At 34.7% G+C, this 18,849-nt stretch overlaps 1 protein-coding gene across 10 annotated transcripts in view; it reads right to left on the bottom strand.

The window, feature by feature from the left end:
- Positions 1-18,849, bottom strand: part of LRBA (LPS responsive beige-like anchor protein) — a 635,991-nt gene that overhangs the window by 9,861 nt on the left and 607,281 nt on the right. For all 10 annotated transcript variants that reach the window (XM_076010592.1, XM_076010588.1, XM_076010587.1 and 7 more), the window contains 3 exons: positions 18,522-18,689; positions 4,096-4,197; positions 631-827 (listed from right to left, as the gene is read on the bottom strand). In XM_076010592.1, coding sequence (XP_075866707.1) covers positions 631-827; positions 4,096-4,197; positions 18,522-18,689 — 467 coding nt within the window. The remainder of the gene's footprint in view (positions 1-630; positions 828-4,095; positions 4,198-18,521; positions 18,690-18,849) is intronic.

Genomic DNA, 18,849 nt, shown 5'->3' with positions numbered 1-18,849 from the left:
AACTGGGCAGTGCCATTGAAAGCCACCCAGGATGGCTTCAGAAACCCCTAAGAAACTTTTTCCGCTGAAGGTGTGTCCTCAGCTTCCATGGGTGGCCTCAAGCACAGCTCACTGGCTGAGTGATGCAGTCGGCATGGCTGGGACCTGCTGTGGTCTGAGAGGTGCATGAGCCTTGTTCTAGGTACCTAATTGTTTTCTGACAGCATGGAATGGGGGTCCTCAGCAACTCAAAAATAGGTTTCTGGGCCAGGCGCAGTGGCTCATACTTGTAATCCTAGCACCCTGGGGGGCTGAGAGGAGGATCACTTGAGGCCAGAAGTTTAAGACCAGCCTGAGCAATAGAGCAAGATCCTGTCTCTATATAAAATACAAAAAAATAGCCAGGTGTGGTGGCACACACCTGTAGTCCCAGCTATTTAGGAGGCTGAGGCAGGAGGATCACTTAGGCCCAGGAATTTTAAGTTGCAGTGAGCTACGGTGATACTGCTGTACTCTTGCCTGGGTGACAGAGTGAGACCCTGTCTTTACAAACACACACGAACAGAAAAAAACCCAGAGGTTTCTTTGGTGAACCCTTTCCCACACATGAAGGTAAAAAGTGAGAAGGCTGAAAGGTTACAGGGTACTCACTCTTATATTATCATCTGTTTCCATGGTGGCCTGGAGTTTTCCATTCACACTGAAGGTACAGAAGAGGCCGTTTTCATAGAATATGACACAATGACCCTCTCTTGAAGCCTGGATGAGTTTTGGTTTCAGGCAGTTTTCAGGACCCTCCAAGGTCCTTAACAGGTCTCCATTCATGGAATGTATGAGACATGGTCCTTCTGAGAATAGAGGAGAAACAAAATTGATTATTCAATGAAAACAGACAAATGTGATCTGAATCTTGAGCACAGGTCAAACAGGATTACAGTACCACATTATAATTGTATAATAGAAAGCCTTAAAAAAAAAACAACTATATATCCTCTTACATATAAGTTATTTTCCAAGGTCTCCTCTTCATGTTTATCAGATCTCACCTCTACTTGGGAGAGGAGAGAAGCAGAGTCATGCACATGCAAGTTCACTTTTCCTCAAGAGACAGGCAGTTTATGAAACTCATTATGCTGAGAGGCAATACAAACTGGAGGAATTCAGAAAGGAGCAGGACACATTTCAAACCCTAGAACAGCTTCAAGGAAGCTAGGATGTGAACAAACTGGGGTGCTGTCAGGCCATGTTATGACCTGCATCTCACAGGAGCCCTGAAGGGCACAGCACTGTGGGCCTGTGCGGGGAAACCGGCTGGGGCAGATTCTGAAGGCCACAGCCTTCCTCCCTCTCACAACTTTACATCGAGTACAATACCCTTGGATCCCCCCCAAATTCACACAGGGATCTTTCTGCCACTTCTTCACAACTGAGTCAGTCTACCTCCCCGCTGCTCCAGCAGCAAGCAGCAACATCCATGACCCCCATCCCACCAGGGGAACCGCTGACTAGCTTGTACACACCACAGTTGTTTTCGTTTCTATTGAATACCTTCTACATGCAAAGCAAAGAATGAAAAGTAACAAAAGTTGTTGTGTGATGGGTAAATTCCTAGAGATATCTGAGTCAGAGAAGAGGGGTAACTGGGACATAAGCACACCCTTTTGAAAATAAGGCTCTAGTTTTTCCTTGGCCATTCAGAGAGTTTTTAATGCTCTCCATACAGGCAGTCTTTGCATAGCTCCAGCATGCATGAATTTCATTTATCATTCCTAAATAACACCAGTCCCACAACAACACAGTTCCAATTTCAGTTTTCACAGTAATTGCGTAAAGCACACACACTATGGGAAGCTTTTCAGTCCACAAATCACTATGTAAATAACAGATGTGCATGATGATCAGTGACCAATCACATCATTTCTTTCAAAGTATGTCACTGAGCATATTATTTAGTTCATGCACAGACACCAAACTCTGTAGCTGTGTTGCCTCTTTGTCTCCCAGTTATAAAGTCATGTAACATTTTACAGAAATGCATAGTCAGGGTCCAGTGTGGTGGCTCACACCTATCATCCCTGCACTTTGGAAGGCTGAAGCAAGAAGACTGTTTGAGTGTAGGAGTTTGAGACCAGCCTGGGCAACATAGCAAGACCCTGTCTCTGCAAAGAAAAATTAAAAAATTAGCTGGGCATTGTGGCACATGCCTGTAGTCCCACCTACTCTGGAGGTTGAGGCAGGAGGATGGCCTGAGCCCAAGAGTTGGAGGGTATAGTGAGCTATGATCATGCCACTGACTGTGGCTGGTGACAGAGCGAGATCCTGTCTCTTAAAAAAAAATGGATAATCAAAAAAAGGTACTGGCCAAGAGATGAAACTGCAATAAAGTAATGAAAAGTAAAAAGCTAAGTGGAATTTGAATTGAGTAAGAATAGAATTATACAAGAGTGTCCGTGGGATGCTGACACTGCTAAGACACTAGACAGAAGTGAAGGGAACTTATCCACATAAATTTAGGAAAGTAGTTGTGACAAAAGTACTGATATCCCAGAAGAAGTGATACTTAGCATCACATTAGAAGAATCTCAGGGAATATTTCATGGCATTGGAAGCACTAAAGATGAAATGTTAAAAGCTGATCTAAACTTAGGAGTATGACAACTCCCCAAGACACAGAAAAGTGTATTTGGTGAGAGTAGCTAGGACCACAAGTGTGCATCACTACACCTGGTGATCCTCTGGTCTCAGCCTCCCAAAGTGCTAGAATTATAGGTGTGAGCCACCATGCTGGCCTCAGAGTTTTTAATGTTTGCCAGAAAATTTTAAAGACCATTGAACTGCCAGGTGCAGTGGCTCAGGCCTATAGTCCCAGCTACTTGGGAGGCTGAGGTGGGAGGATCACTTGAGCCCAGGAGTTAGAGGTTGCAATGAGCTATTATCGTGCCACTGTACTGGTGACACTGCCTGGGTGACAGAGCTAGAACCCATGTCTTAAAAAAAAAAAAAAAAGGCCAAATCATAAAATTTCCCATTGACTATTAAGATCACTCTGCCTGGTTTTACCTTACACCGTAACTTACACACAGTCACTCACACACAGTCCCACACTACTGTGCAGAGCATGGATGCCCTATCATAGAAGTTCATGTTATGTTTCTCATCGGAGTCACTTATAGTCTAAGAACATATGCTGGCTCAGGATGTATTAAATTATTGGGTATAAGAAGGAAAAAAAAATCTAGTAGTTATATAATTCTTACCATCATTATTACTATTTCAATGTTTTGGCCAACTAAATTTTTAAACACAATCCTTTAAATATTTAATACACCTTGTTAGCTAGACTAAGTGTTATAGTTTAGGACACAGATAAGGTGACTCAAATACTCTGTGCTTTCTCACCAGATAAGTCTAAAAGACTAGACCTCAGCTCAGGGCAGAGACAGAGAATGGACAGGCATTACTGTTATAATGAAATAAGCAATGATTTAGAAACAGCTCTGCTCCTGCTCAGATCCTTATGTTACAGGGGCTCTTGGAAGGCTCACAGTACCTTTGGCCGAAATGATGATGCGACCTGCACAAACCTCCACACAAACCAGCTTAAGTATCTTTCCACTCCATTCATTGTCAGTGCCATCTGGCCTATGCCTAGTCCTTAGACTTGGAAGTTAAAACAGACAAGGCTAGGAGTTTCCATTCATGTGTGAGATTGAACTCAGTAAGAGTTCAGAAGCATAAACAAATATATAAAGATGTTCCTTGTTCTTGCCTCATGGAAATGAGAAAATTAACAGGCTATGTTTGCAAAAACATCTCAAACTCAATTTTTAGAGTGCTGTGAAATAGAACTTTCTACAATGGTGGAAATGTCCTGTATCCATGCTGTCCAATATGGTAACCACTAGTTATATGTGAATACTGAGCACTTAAAATGTGGCTAGCACCACCAAGGAGCTTAATTTTTAATTTAATTTTAGATAATTTAAATAGTCCCATTGGCTGATGGCTACTGTACCAGACAGAAGCTTTAAAGAAAAGGTACCAAATTCATCTTTGATAATTTGTTACTTAGATACCAAGAAATGCATACATTTTATGTAGGTAGCACAGGTTTACCTTGAGAACCACTTAACACCAGGCCTAGTTCAGCACATACTGCAGCACATGTGATCTCATAGTCGTGGCCTGTCAAAATGGCCCGAGGAGTAGCAGTCTCACCTTCAGGAAAAAACAGAGAAAAGGACAAATCAATTGAAGTTTATGCAGATTACATAATCAACAACTTGTTCCTAATTCTCAACATGCCTGGATCTTTAGCTTATAATTTGGGAATTTGTCCAAAACCCTATTTTAGGACTAGATCTCTAGTATATGCTAAAGTGTTATTCTGAGGACCACGTCTCACTAAATTTCAAGTAGTCTTTATGTGATTATCAAGCAATAATGGTTGAAAACTCAGGGTTAAATATGACAAAAATCAGCATTCTAGAATGCCTCAGATACCTCCCAGGTATAAAAATAAGCCCCTTGATTAGATGATGTATGGATGGATAGATGATTATAAAAGTAGGAGCTTTGACTTAATTAACATTTCAAAGAAAGGCTCCCCCCAACACTGAAACCCATCAAAATGAAGACAGTCTGACTAGGATTCATGCTATCTCAAAGCAGCCCCTCTCCAAATATCTATTATTTTTATTAAGCTCAAGTATTTTCATGAAATATAAATCTCATGTAGTATATTTCTCTATGGTTCATTCAAAGAACAGAGGAAAAACACAAATAAGAAACACCTAAGAAAGATCAAACCCTTACATGTAATTCTGATAGTGACTGAAAATTAGGGGAAGGGAGGTAGGGAAGGTAGGGTAGAGAAGGAGTATCCAATAATGGGAGATATTTCAAATATTTTCACAAGTAGAAGGAACAAGTTATCCTGCATCTCTGTCCCAAACTAAAAAGAAAACTGTTGGCTGGCTGATAGAGAACTCACACACCATGAATAGCCCTAGCTTGATCTGTGACTTCATTCATGCCAAGCCACAAAGATAAACTGGATTCCATATTTAGCCTAAAGAATAAGACTAAACTAGTCCTCTTCTTTTATAGTGTCTAAGGCCAAAGACACAAAAAGCCTTTATAGATGACACTAGAAAACACGATTTTGTTAGTGTTCTTGATTTCTTTAATTTGGATTGCTTCTAAAGTATGGATGATAACTGATACTGTAATTTAAAAGGGGCAAATGTGCCTAGAAAGTAGGGTGCTACCACCAGCTATGGAACTCCGGAAAAGAATAACTTGTCATCGTAACCCTAGACACTTGGCTGTATTTGGAGCAGTCACCCACTGTGAGGAAAGAGGTCTGGCAAGTCAGGGAAAACCTATCAGAAACCTACTATACTTGGAAAGGCAAACGCTACTGTCAAAACACTAATCTAGCCTTGGTAGATCAATGGGTTCTCTGAAATTTCATGCAAAATGTATTATGTACATGACTGTTTTTCTGGGTGATGGGGGAAGGAAATAGGTTTTACTGAATGCCCAGAGATCCATGATCAAAAAAAGGTAAGAGGTCTGTAGTCTGAAAACAGGAGTCTAGTCTCTGGGCGTCCAGCCTCACTTTACCTGGAGCCAGCAGTTACTTCCTAGCATCACACATAATAGCTGCAGGGCACGTACTGGGTACATAATCAATAGGTGTGTTCCCACAGTGTTCTTCGTGGCTTTGGTGACTATGGGTACTCCTGAGTATTCTATCAAACTTTGCACCACACTGGCTGTGCTACCTCACACCGCACAGCCAGATGCAAGAACTGGCTACGCACTTAGCGATAAATTGAGACCCCCAGTGACATAGTAAAAGGCCAGGGAGTAAGCTGAATGAGGGGATTAGTTTCATCTGATTCCAAGTTTAAAAATTTCTTTGGGTAGGCAAATCCACTTTACTTAGAAAGTTCACTTAACATTTCCCAAACCAGAAAAAAATTTTCACAAGAGAAATTTTTTTCCCTAAAGAGTCCACAAACTTGGGGAAGTTTTAAAGGAAAGAAGCAAATAATGTAAGGCGATATAAACTACTTAACTTTCTGTTAAAGATAATCTGTACCACAAAATTTAGAAACAAATATGCTATGTTTTAAAAAGTTACCAATACTTTAACCCTAGTTTCTCCCTTTCCCAAGATGCTCTACATTCCATGAAAAAAAACCATATAATGTTATTTTTGAAATTACTTCTAATTGTATCAATTGGCAACTTTTTAACAATTAAAATCATTAAGCTCTAGAATACATTTTCAGTGTGATTATTCCTTTTGTCTTCATAAGTTACCATTTTATGGGGATGAGTTTAAACTTTAATTGTCTTGGAATTCCTCAGTGGAAATGGAAAGTTTGAAGGAAAACTGATGGCAAATGAAAGCAATATAAGTATAAGCCAAAGTAAACAAAGGACAGATGGATAATGGCAGTCCCAGAGGACAGCATCATTTAAGCGCGTCAATGGTAACTTTTTGTTTTCTAGATCTAAGATTATTTTCTCAGGAGCCTAGTATAGGAAGGGAGAAGGCTGCTGTTGATTGTAATTGTACTTCTTTCTTTAAGGGACAAGAGTTTAAATAGTGAGCATTTTCTATGACTATAAAGTTAGAGTTTAGGAAGCCCTGTGATTAACCCAGAAAGTGGGTTGAGATAGGCATTTTTTTTTTGTAAACTCTTAATAAGTATGCTTTACTTACAAAATACTAGTTTCTAATCATCCAAACTGTACTTATCATTTTTCATTACACAAATCAGAAGACACACACATATAATTTCAAAACTGAAAAGCCAGTTTTCATTGCTAGGGCCTGATCTCTAAACAAGGAACTGTTCAATGCTAGGATTCTGGCTTCAAAGTTTGGCAAAGTTTTGCTAATCCAGGAAGCAGGTTAGACAGTTCAGGAAATACAAAAAAAAAAAAAAAAAAAAGAGAGAGAGAGAGAGAGAAAAACTCAACAAATTAAAAGCATAAGGGTAGACTTACGATCATTAGGTTCTCAGGTAACTGTTTCACAAATACTGGATTTCCAGTAAAAAGACAGTGCTACTTAACTTTCCTCACCTATAGGAAATGTACATTAACAGCCTCTTTAAACCCACACACAACAATATAAGCAGAGACATCATATCATTTCCTCTCAGAAAAGCCATTTCCAGTCTTGTCTAAAGACTGAACTTTGTACTCCCTTTATTATCTGCTGTACAGATCGAGCATTCTTTACATTTTCTTCTTATCAAAAAGTATGTTCAAAGTAAATACCTCTTGGAGTTTTGTGAGTTTCAACAAACCAAGAGCTCTAAATATTAAAATTTCACTACAGCAAATATAATTGTATAATATAGGATTTAAATTAAACAGGTCCAGACTGTTTAAATTCAGTGGACATTTTGAGAACCACCTGGAATGAAATTACTGAGCCGGGAGGGGATAATCGGAGGCAGAGCAGCAGCTTTATATACACGGCTCACAGAATCTTTTTATTTCTCTGTAGTTACACTGTTATACATCATCCTGGATCATATCAGGGCTCAAGTGACAACATCCCACAGAAAAGAAAGGCAAAACTCCTCCATATCTGTGTATATTTCTGTTTGGAAAGCCTAGAAACAAAATCTCGGAACCATATAATTCATTTTCACTGCAGCACTCTTCTAAATCTGCCCCTCCCAACTACTTGTCAGCACATATATTTAATACCTAGGGGGAAACAATCAGCTCAAATAAGATGATTCAGGCCATATTTTTTTTACTTTTCAAAGACTCCAAAGCTATCAACGATCTCTCATTGAACTCTCTAAACCAAATAAAGAGCAGGAAAATAAAAAGTCTTCTGAAAAATATCGGGTTAATTCTTCTGGTAAAAATCTGCAGTAGTTAAGGGGTACAAAAAGTCTTTACCTTTGCTTTCTGAGATAGTAGGATCTACCAAAAGCTAGATCATAAAGCAGAACAGATTCCCTTAAGAACCTTTTAGTCTTACTGCTTGAAAAATTGTCATGGCTTTCAATAATGCTGAGAGAAAAATTTATCTTGCTGCTATTTTAAGGGGCTACACTTCAAACTCTTCTTAAAGAAAAATAAAAAGAGAAAGAGGACAGACTTCTAGGACTGCTTTGAAAAGCTTGAGCAATTACTTCAAAGGAAAGGGTGTCTTTGTTTGGAGAGCAGGTTTATGACTACTGATGCAAATCCTAACCAAAGGCTGAAAAGGATACTCAGTGCATCTTTATGGATGGCCTTAAAGGAAGATGAACAAGTCAAATGAGATTAAAGACAGTCCAAATCCTGCCACAAATACCAGGACACATCAGTTTTTACAGATGTGCTTTTCTCAGTATATAATACTGAATATCAGTACTAACTTACAGAGACTATTATAAACAACCCAACTTGCTTTAAAAAACAGCACAAGATCTCTATAATACCCATTTAGCATTTACATTGGACCTATGTTTTAAAACATTTGGTGAAATATTTTAATACCACTAGGCAGAATAGCAAATGTTTTTATTAAATATTAAATGTGTTCCCTTGGTGTCCTCATAACATTAAGTATATTTCTCTATCAAATGGACTCCAAACCATTTAAAATTATACCTAAAAGAGGAAACAGTAATTTCTCTAGTATCCTGCTCATAAATATTCAATGAGAAAAATAATTCATAAGGTCTATCTCCATTAAGGCAGAAGGGTTTAATAATCCAGGTAGAAGTAGTCCTGACATGTATTTCTTGTATACTTTCACTTACTTTTTTAAAAAAATGAATAAAGTTCTTGGTATTTTTGGCATTATCTCCTCAGTCTTATGAAAATTAAATCACTTTAAAACACATTATAAAGTTCTTATTAGCAGTATAAATATGTTATTAGCAGAGTGAATCCTCTTCATTCATTTACTATATTTTCAATACCACTGATTCTGAAAGGAAGTGAGGTTCAGCATTTTTCTATTCTTAGTTTTATAAAAATAAAATGATGCCTTCAAATTAATACTTAGGTCAGATGACTCCTATGAAAGAAAGTAACATATCCCATTTGTTCACTCCTTCATTCCTTCATTTACTTAATAACATTTATTGAGTATGTATTATATGCAATGAACTGTGGAAATGAGAAAAGGAATAAAATATGGCTTTTGATTTGAAAAAATGACTTGATTTTAAATGGTCATTGGATCTGGCTGTGTCAATTGTACTATAAACCTGCGTGTTATAAGTATGATTGTAAAAGTAAAAAAACCTGTACTGAAGTACAAACCACTTATTACAACTGAATTTGCATGCAAAATCAATATTTAATATTCATTGATAAAGTTCTTAAATAAAAACAACTGATATAATTTTCAACATTACTAAAATCTAGTATCTGACCTTTTGGAGAAGTAAAACAACATATGAAACCTGGCTTTATAAAAAAAATAGCTTCAATAGAAAAACCATTTTGAAGTAAAATATAAGTTTTTTAAAAAAGCTGAATACATAATGAAGTTACCAAGTATATATAGATAAAAACAACAAAAATATAAATATTATACAGTATATGCCAGTCATTTCCTAAAGATGGATATTTCTATGTTACACATGCCTTTTGTTTCATTTAATTACAGTTGATTACTATAAAACATGCATGTAAAAATTGAGTACATTCATGTGAAAATTAAATACTAAGCTTTCTCATGTGGCTTATCATAATGGTAAATCAAGAAAGGAAATGGCTTTGCTGAAGTGGAAATGAGGTTAGCTTTAAATGTTTCTTAAACCTTTTCCATTAACTTTTTAATTTTTCAATGGGCATTATACTACATTTTAATTATGCAAAGAGAAATTATTTGAACTTCTACTCATTTCATCTTCACCAAACTTCTCCCCTCCCCCATTCATCTTGGTCTTTTTGGTGGAAACAAAATGTTAATTTGATTAAACATACAGACTACAGACAGTAAGTCATTGCTGCATTTAAGGTGTGACAATCATCAGCTAGTACATTTTGGTAATATCCTCATGTAAATAATATTAGAATTATTAATGCAAGACAAGATAACAGTACAGAAAACTATAAGTTTTTCTTTTTTTTCCACATTCCTTATTAACAAGGTCAGTTTTTGGTTTATAACATTTCTCTTCCTCTCTATATAATATATATATGAAAGTTTATGACACAGAATCACCCTCTAAGACTATAGTTGAATTTTGAACTGTATGGGTCCACTTATACATGGATTTTCTTCTGCCTCTGTCACCCTGAGACAGCAGGACCAACCCCTCCTCTTCCTCCTCCTCAACCTATCCATGAAGACAATGAGGATAAAGACCTTTATGGTGATCCACTTCCACTTAATGTATAATAAATGTATTTTCTCCTACTTATACTTTTTTAAAATAACATTTTCTCTTCTCTAGATTACTTTATTGTAAGAATACAGCATATAATGCATATAAGATACAAAATATGTGTTAACTGACTTTGTTATTGGTAAGGCTTGCAATCAACAGTAGGCTATTAATAGCTAAGTTTTGGAGGAGTCAAAAGTTATACTCAGATTTTCGACTGCATGTTGTGAGGTGGCTGGCATCCCTAACTCCCATGTTGTCCAAGGGGGTCAGCTGTACTTTAGAAAATGGGTTTGCATGAGTCTTTACCTACAATTGTATACTTTAAGTATACCTCTTAGGTATATAATATTTTTTAAAGAACCATATCCTATCATGACATATACTGTTATAAGAACTCAGTAAAATAAAGTTATCTTTTTATGTTCTTTGCAAATACTAAGAGTGCTTTAGTGATAGGATTGCATCAAATTCTCTGTAGCTGATAAGCCAATTAAATTCAGTAAAAAATGTGGTGCAGTTTGGTGGTTAGGAATGTGGCCTCTGACCTAAAGTGCTTGAGTTTGAGTCTAGGCTCCAGCACTTGCTAGCTATGTAAGCTCCCTTGGGCCAGTTCCTATAGTTCTAGTAAGGATACCTAGGAACTTGAAGACCCAGGACAGTAAGTAAAGGTATACTTACTTTTCCATGCCTCATTTTTAAGACAAGGATACTAACAATAGTAGTTACCACATTAAGGCTACAATGAGGATTGAGTTAATATGTAAAGTGCTTAGGAGAGTACCTAGCATGTAGTGAGCACACATTAAGTATCATTTAGTAATAGTAGTAGTAACAGCAGTAAAATGCTGCTATTTTTCATGCTCTGTTATAAACACTTCTTTCAGTGAAAGTATATCTTAACTTATGTTGCATAAATGCCAATTAGAGATGTTCTCTCTCTGACAAGCCATGGAAATTCTAATACAACTATTAATATCTAGAAGCCTAGAGGCCAAGAGCAGGGAGTGAAGGTACATTATAATAATTATGTACTTTCCCCAAATTAAAATATCTTTACTGTCTCTAATCAGTCTAATTTGTCTCTAATCAAAATAATACATGCTCATTATAAAACTTTCAGATAATTTAGTAAATTATGAGGAAGAAAATGCAAAACTACTTCCAAATTCCATTACCTACAAATAAACATTGCTAACATTTGTCTGGCTATCATTTCATACTTTCTTCTATGCATAAATATACATAGAATATAAGTGTATACACATATAGATGTAGATATATATATGTAGTCTGGTGATCTTTTTACACTTAGCAATACAGAGAGCATATCTCTCTATGTCAATATTACAAATTTATAATACCTTTGTTAGTGGCTATACAGTACTTCATTATGTGGACAGATCATACTGTACTTAACTAATGTACTTCATTTGTCCTACTTTCTTGAGACTGCATTTGTTGATTTTCCAGAGAGGGGCTTGACTTTTGGCTCTCATTCATCTATAGCTCCTATAGCTGCGTATGGGTGTCTAGTAACATAAACATTATAAAAAATCTACTTCCAGAAAAGAATATAGATAGGTAGAAATTTTGTCGAAGTGAAATCTTGTTTGGATTTGTGGATATACAACATTAAGAATACGATTTTCATGAATATAAATTAAAATTGAAAATTATTTCTTTGTATTTAATTCTAAATACTCAAATCACCTAAAATTCTTTATAATATGTCCTTAACATTTTAAAGGTTCTTTTGGTAAAAATACATTGTTAGGCACTCTGAAAACTACAGAGGGTTTTTACATCTTTAGCTATTAAATACATCCTGACCCACTCACCCCAAGGAAATAAAGTAATCTCTCAGTTGAGGAAAGTTGTCAGCTACACGAATAAAAGCTAAAAAGCTCAATAGTCATGTAGCCTTAAGCCACAAAAAGCAGAAAGAATTCTTTAAAAAGTTTTTCCTAACTAAAAACCCTTCAAATCCAAAATCTGAAGCCTCATCAAACACATTCAGTTTCTTACTTGAATGTGAGAAAAATTACTTAAAAAAATTAGCAGGTAAATGAAATACAACGATATATTTAATTAGGTAATGATACTGTTAAAAGATCAAGAAAATGAATCTTTAAAAAGTTGTTAATAATGCTTCTAAACTTCTGCTCTGTAAAGCCATATAAATGGGTATAGCACATGAAAACTGAAGTCACTAGAAAAAATTGGGTAACTGTTGCTTTGTAAAATAGAGGCATTTAAGTATTGAATTTCATATAAAAATGGCTCTATTTTCATAAAGTCTCAGGACTATATAAAGTACAATGTGAGGTACATATGCACAAAGCTGTTATAAAATTTCTCTAATGAAATGAACTTTTGAAAGGTGGTAAAGTCAGTCTAATATGTTGTTCCAGGAAGTCTTAATTAAATGTATCCTTAGTAGTTCTACAATAATGTCATGGACACACACACATACACACACAGTTGTACAATATTTTAAAAGCAGAAGAATCCCACTTTTAGTTGATTAAAGGGAATTTGTACCTTTTTGGATTAATTCCAGCAATTTTTTTGAAATTACATTTCCCATTGAGCATAAAGTACTGGACAATTTTCTTTGGTATGGCACTATTAAAGTCAACATATGAAGATACTTGGTTTCAATACGAGGGCATAAATCACCCATTCTTCTCTTCTCATATTTATATGGCTATAGCCTATGGGCTGAATGGTATAGTCATTTTTCTCTGCAACCAAACAAGGTAAATAAATGTGATATATTGGCATATCACCCCACCACTCTGCATATGGTGCACATTAAGGTTGTATTCATTTGCCATATGAATATAATTCCTTTTTACCACATCTACTATTAGTTACAAGCAGTAAATACAGACTTGTTTTGCTGGAACTTGAGGGCCTGCATTACATCATGGATCACTAAACATCCTGGACCTTCTGGAGAATTTCATAGACATACTTTTAATGTCACCTGAACTTGAACACTGCCAACGTAACGTACTGCTTCAGAACGCTACTTGATAATCCTTCAAGGAAAAAAGAAAAATATAGGCTAGTCTTTCTGCAACAGTACATTCTAAAAGCGGGCCCAAAAGGGAAAATCTTGAAGAGATACATACAAGAACTCGTGTTCTTAACAAAGAATCAGAGCAGCAGTCATAACGCAGGTATGAAAGGGCTACTTGTTTCAAGCATCACTTTCATATTCAGAATCTAGTGAACAAAAGGAATGTAAATATAAAATATTATCCAAACAATTTTCCTCAACTGTAGCCTACTGAAGACCTGTGATAAATAAAATAAGAGTTTATCTCATGACCAACTGTGGTGTTTTTAGGCATATGTTGTGCTTACTTTTTTGTTAAACAAAATATTTATTGTGAAGCTCCAAATCCAAGTTAGGGTGGGGCAAAAGAAGGAAGAAAGTAATTTCTTTTTAAAAACGCATATGGTTCCACACAAATGTACATACCTTGACATTTGTGACCCTTAAATAATATATCACAGGCAATGAAAAACAAAGTACACCTGTCTTACCAAGTACCAATTTTCACATCTCCCAACATTAGGTCCTCAAATGCATCCAGCAGATGGTGCTCTAGGACACCTACTTACAGGGAGTAATACTGTTTGTATTTACCTATATTTTGGCCAGACAAAGAATAAGGATTTATCAGTAGCTTCAGTAAAACCTCTTAGGCTTTACAATAAAAAGGACATAATTCCTGAATATGTGCACAAAAATATACATATGCATAAGCACATGTGCACAAAGGCAACCAGTAAATAATTCACACCTGGACATATTATGCTACTACTTTTCTTACAGATTTGATGAGTAGTCTATGTGTATATCAGTAGTATTTACAGTCATGTGGCAAGATCATTCTAAATTCATTAAAAAAAAAATTTAGAATGGCTTAAAGTTAGAATTCATTTTTAATTATAGCAGGAATGTCTCATTAGGGTGATACTAGTAAAATTAACAACAGTAGGATTTACGGTAATGACTTCAGTGATTGATGAGAGTATAACAAAATGAAGTTTTAGACAGAGAAAAAGCAGGGCAACTATGGCATACAGTACTTTAAAAAACAGCTCTGTGGTCTGTTAGTGCTAGCCTTATGGTTAATAAAACCTTCTTTCTAATTAACGGTGCTGAAATATTCTTAAAGAACAGAATCTTGTTGTTATGAAAAAAACTTAAATAGTTTTTTTTTTCAGTAGACGCCATTCCCATAAAGGAGAAAGCTGACATAGATTAACATGTCTGATTGCAATGAGGAAAAAAAAAATGCCACCTTTCAATCAAATCAAAACCAGAAAGCAAGAATGGAAAACTACTTTACTAAAATACTACACACACAAATCTATGCAAACCCTCAGTCAGCAAGCATTTGCTTCTGAAGCTAATCAACTGTGTCTTTAAAAGAAAATTACTCAGATACCTAAAAATACCTAATAAGCATTTAATTTTTAAAATACAAGCTTATGATCTATTAATATAAAAATAGTGAATAAATAATAACTATATTGTATATTTTCATCTCACTTAAATAAGATCATGTCAAAGTTTAAAGTATTTGAATATCAACTGAAGGTACTAGGGAACATTTTCTCCAAAATTTGAAAATTTACAGTCTGGATAGCATTATTCTGAAGGAAAATGAGTTATCTCAGGAAAAGCACTTTGGTGGACAAGATTCAGTCCTAAAACACAAAGAGTACTAGGGCAAGCAGAGATGCTATGCTTTTATGTAGAAAAATGTCTTTCATTGAAATGTTCCTAGTTAATTCTATAAAAAACATCCACAATTAAATGGACTCCTACTTTAATTTTTCTTCTCATTGAGAAAAGTGCATTCCACAGGAGATAACTATCACAAGACAATACAGTCAAAGATGAAAAATTATCCAGCACACAGGAAAACAAGCCTTTTGCTATGTAATCTAGGCAGGTTTCATAGAACATTTTTGTCTTTTTAAAAGCCCTAAATTATACAATTTATGAGTTTTATCCAATATGAAATTAGACTGATTTTGCCAAAGCAACATATATATTAATATTGGATAACATATTTTGAAAAAAATAGTTATACAGCTATCAACTTTACATATAGTACCAATATTAGATTTGGAGAAAATGGTGTATGTAGGCTTATAATCCTAGAAAGTAAAATTACTACCTATTTTTATGATTTTTTTAAATTAAAAAAACTAAATACCTGAATGAGACCTATAAAATATAGAAAAAGCAATAGCCTGGTCTTCTTTCATTTATTTATTTTCCCTTCAAGAATGAAAAAGTCTAAAATCAAAAATTTAAAGTCGAGGCATTGTGTATATTTATAGAACCACATATTGTATGTATATAAAAGCCTGACCACTTCTTAAAGGTCATTTATATTGTGTCTAAAAGAAACAATATAGGAACAGGCATAACCCAAAACCCCTCATCTGTAAAGCTCTGACTTCAGCGGCTGCATCGTGGAACCATCAATGAATGAGCCAGAGGCTTATAAAATCCGAACCAGCTTGCATGAATATTTGAAACAGTTTACACATAGTACAAATGCCTTTGTTTTTGTTTGTCATTTTCTTTTGAGAAGATTAGACTGCTTTTTTTAATTTTTCTATTTTAATGTGTGTAAATTCTCATTGTAATAAAAGTATCTATTTGTCTTTCTCCCATATTCATCTTTCAAAGCTAAAGCAAAATTAAATTGGAACATCAGACATTATAAAAGGGCCAGAAAGGACGAGGTTCACTTTGAGAAAGGTAATTTAATTTAGTCAAGATACATTACAATTTTCTAAAATTTTTATTAGATGTGCTATTATATTATTCTTTTATTTTTTTCTTTTCATTACCAGCATTACTAGGAGTTAATCTCCACCACAGTGCAGACAATGAGAGGGTATAGATGAAGTGCTTTATGAAAAATATAACATTATAATATGTACTCTAATGCCAACAAGATGGTGTTTTTGTGGTGATTTATTTGCTCTAAGCACCCTGTGCTTCTGATAACACATTAAGTCAGTTACTGTCGTTGCTTTCATTTTACAGACAAGACAGAAAGACCACAGCAAAGCTTGGAACTTAGTTTTTTTTTTACTACAAACTCCAGGATTTAGTCAGTCCTATGTGATTCAATTTTTAAAGGACATGCATGTGAAAAACATTTCTAAAGTGAATTATAAGGTACTTAAATATATTTAAATATGTACATATATCATGATATATATCATACTTTCTTCTTTCTGAAAAAGCTGAAATTCCTAATTTTAAAATATACTTACATTTCTGAACTACAACAGCAATTACCTATGAGTATAGCTAATAAGCTTTTAGCTACTTCTCCGAATGCACATTGGTAACAACTATGTATAACAGAGAACATGATTAAGTCAAGTGAGTAAAAGACAACCTAAATACCTTGTTTTAGATTGTTTTATGTGCATGAAACATCTTACGTTATTTTAAGTCAAGAAAAAGTTCTTTCTAAATATTTTGAGATAAATAACAAAATGGTAGATTTATTATCTATGTCAAATCTAGGTTTGCCTGAGATAATTTAGTGAATCTCGGTAACTGGGTTTACAGAGACAGGAAAAAAGAAATTGAAAGTAGTCACTCATTCCAAAATGGCAAGAAAGGAAGAAGGACCAGAACATCTTGTCCATGTTGAAAAGAACACGAAGTACTTTTCAAAAAAATTATGAAAAACAAAATCCCTGAAATTTACATCTTTAAAATTTCTATTGTAATTATGTACAAAATAGAGATATTTGTATAAATATGTGAAATACCCATATCCACACTCTCCCCCCGTATATACACAGAGACTACAATTTGATTTGATCACAAAGTCTGTACCAGTCATAGGATCAAAGCATTAAGATTATTTTTCATATTCTATTCAAGTAGGGAATTCTCCTTTTTTGATTAAAATAAGAAATATATTAGAGGTTCATTGAATAAAAGTTGTGTTTACTCTCCACATCAAACAACATCTCGAATGTACATAATAGGAAGGAAAAGCTTTGTAAAATACTTTGCATATATTTCCTTTAAAATTGTACTAGCATTTGACTAAATTTTTTGAAAAAAGGGTTTGCTTTCATACAAATATTACACATTTAAGCACAGCTTTGAGAAGTCAATCTAAAATATGATGGACTTAAACATATTCAGACCATTCCACAATTTGAGGCTGAGTGACAAAAAGAAGGACCAGGATATTCAGGTAAAGTAATCAGGAGCAACGTGATCCTTCCTTAACCAAATACGTTGCAACTTGCTTTAAATTAAGAAATTGTAAATATTTAAGAGCAGTTAAAATGCTCTACCTTATGAAGTAAAAATCTAAAGCTACTCTTGCAGGAACTCTTCAGTGTTGTCATAATCATTTTAATTAAATTCTCATTTTTCAGGTGGTCCCTTTAATTGTTTTTTCCTACTTCTTAATGTGTTTTTCTAAAGCCATTTCTTTTCTGCAGCTGTGTGCGATTGGTTTTAATGGTAGCTGCTTCCTTTTTTGCCTTCTGTGAATTACAATTTTAAATGGTTACACATTTTTTGTTTTACTGCCTTCAGCATAGTTTCATAAAGATGTTTAAGGCTGTTGGTGAACATTTTCATTTCCCATCTGAAAAACCAAGAGCCAATTTGAATATTCCATATTGGCCTTTTATGACCTGTTTTATCCTTTACTATGTAAATGAAAGCATAATTTTATAAAGACTGGTTTGTTTCCATGAAATTATAATTTTTATTTTGCTCTTTAAAAATATGAATTCCATAAACAAGATAATATGTGATTGCTCTTTTATGCTATATCTTATTGTTTGGGAATAAAACACTTCTCTTTTACTTGGTGACAGCCATTTGCAATGAAGAATTAGCATTTTTGGCTCATAAGAATAACCTATAACATGAAAAATGAGATTTCATGCTTGGATTTTAATTATCAATGGTCACATGTTAATAATGGTGCCATCTAGATCTTTCTTAAATTATAACTAAGAAATTAAAAATACTTGATAATTGAGTTTCACTCTTACCATACTGAAAAGCTAACTTCACTGCAAAATGTTATTCTACAACACCTATATAAGTTTACTTAAAAAATAAATCATACTTACTGCCTGGGTTATCTCCAATCCCACTGCTTTTTCCATTCCAGTACCACAGCAAAAGGGTTGCATCACGTGACCCTGAGAGAATGTAGCAATTTCCCCCAATATATGACTCAGAACGAGCGAGGCAAGTGACGACATCCCAATGGCCAAACACCACTTGGGTCAATTTTCCTGAAATGTAAAACAATTTTCTTTAAAATTGCTATTAAAAAAATAAACTTCTAGTGAACAGATAACTTATAAGACAATGAAACCATAATAACTTAGATTCTGATAATTCAGATTTTATAATACTTTGACCTGGTCTAACCTAAATGTTTTCTTTGAATAC

The sequence above is a fragment of the Microcebus murinus genome, chromosome 15 (assembly GCF_040939455.1).
Source record: "Microcebus murinus isolate Inina chromosome 15, M.murinus_Inina_mat1.0, whole genome shotgun sequence".
Lineage (NCBI taxonomy): Eukaryota > Metazoa > Chordata > Mammalia > Primates > Cheirogaleidae > Microcebus > Microcebus murinus.
Note: the sequence above shows the minus strand (reverse complement) of the source record. Positions and strands in the feature narration are given on the sequence as shown.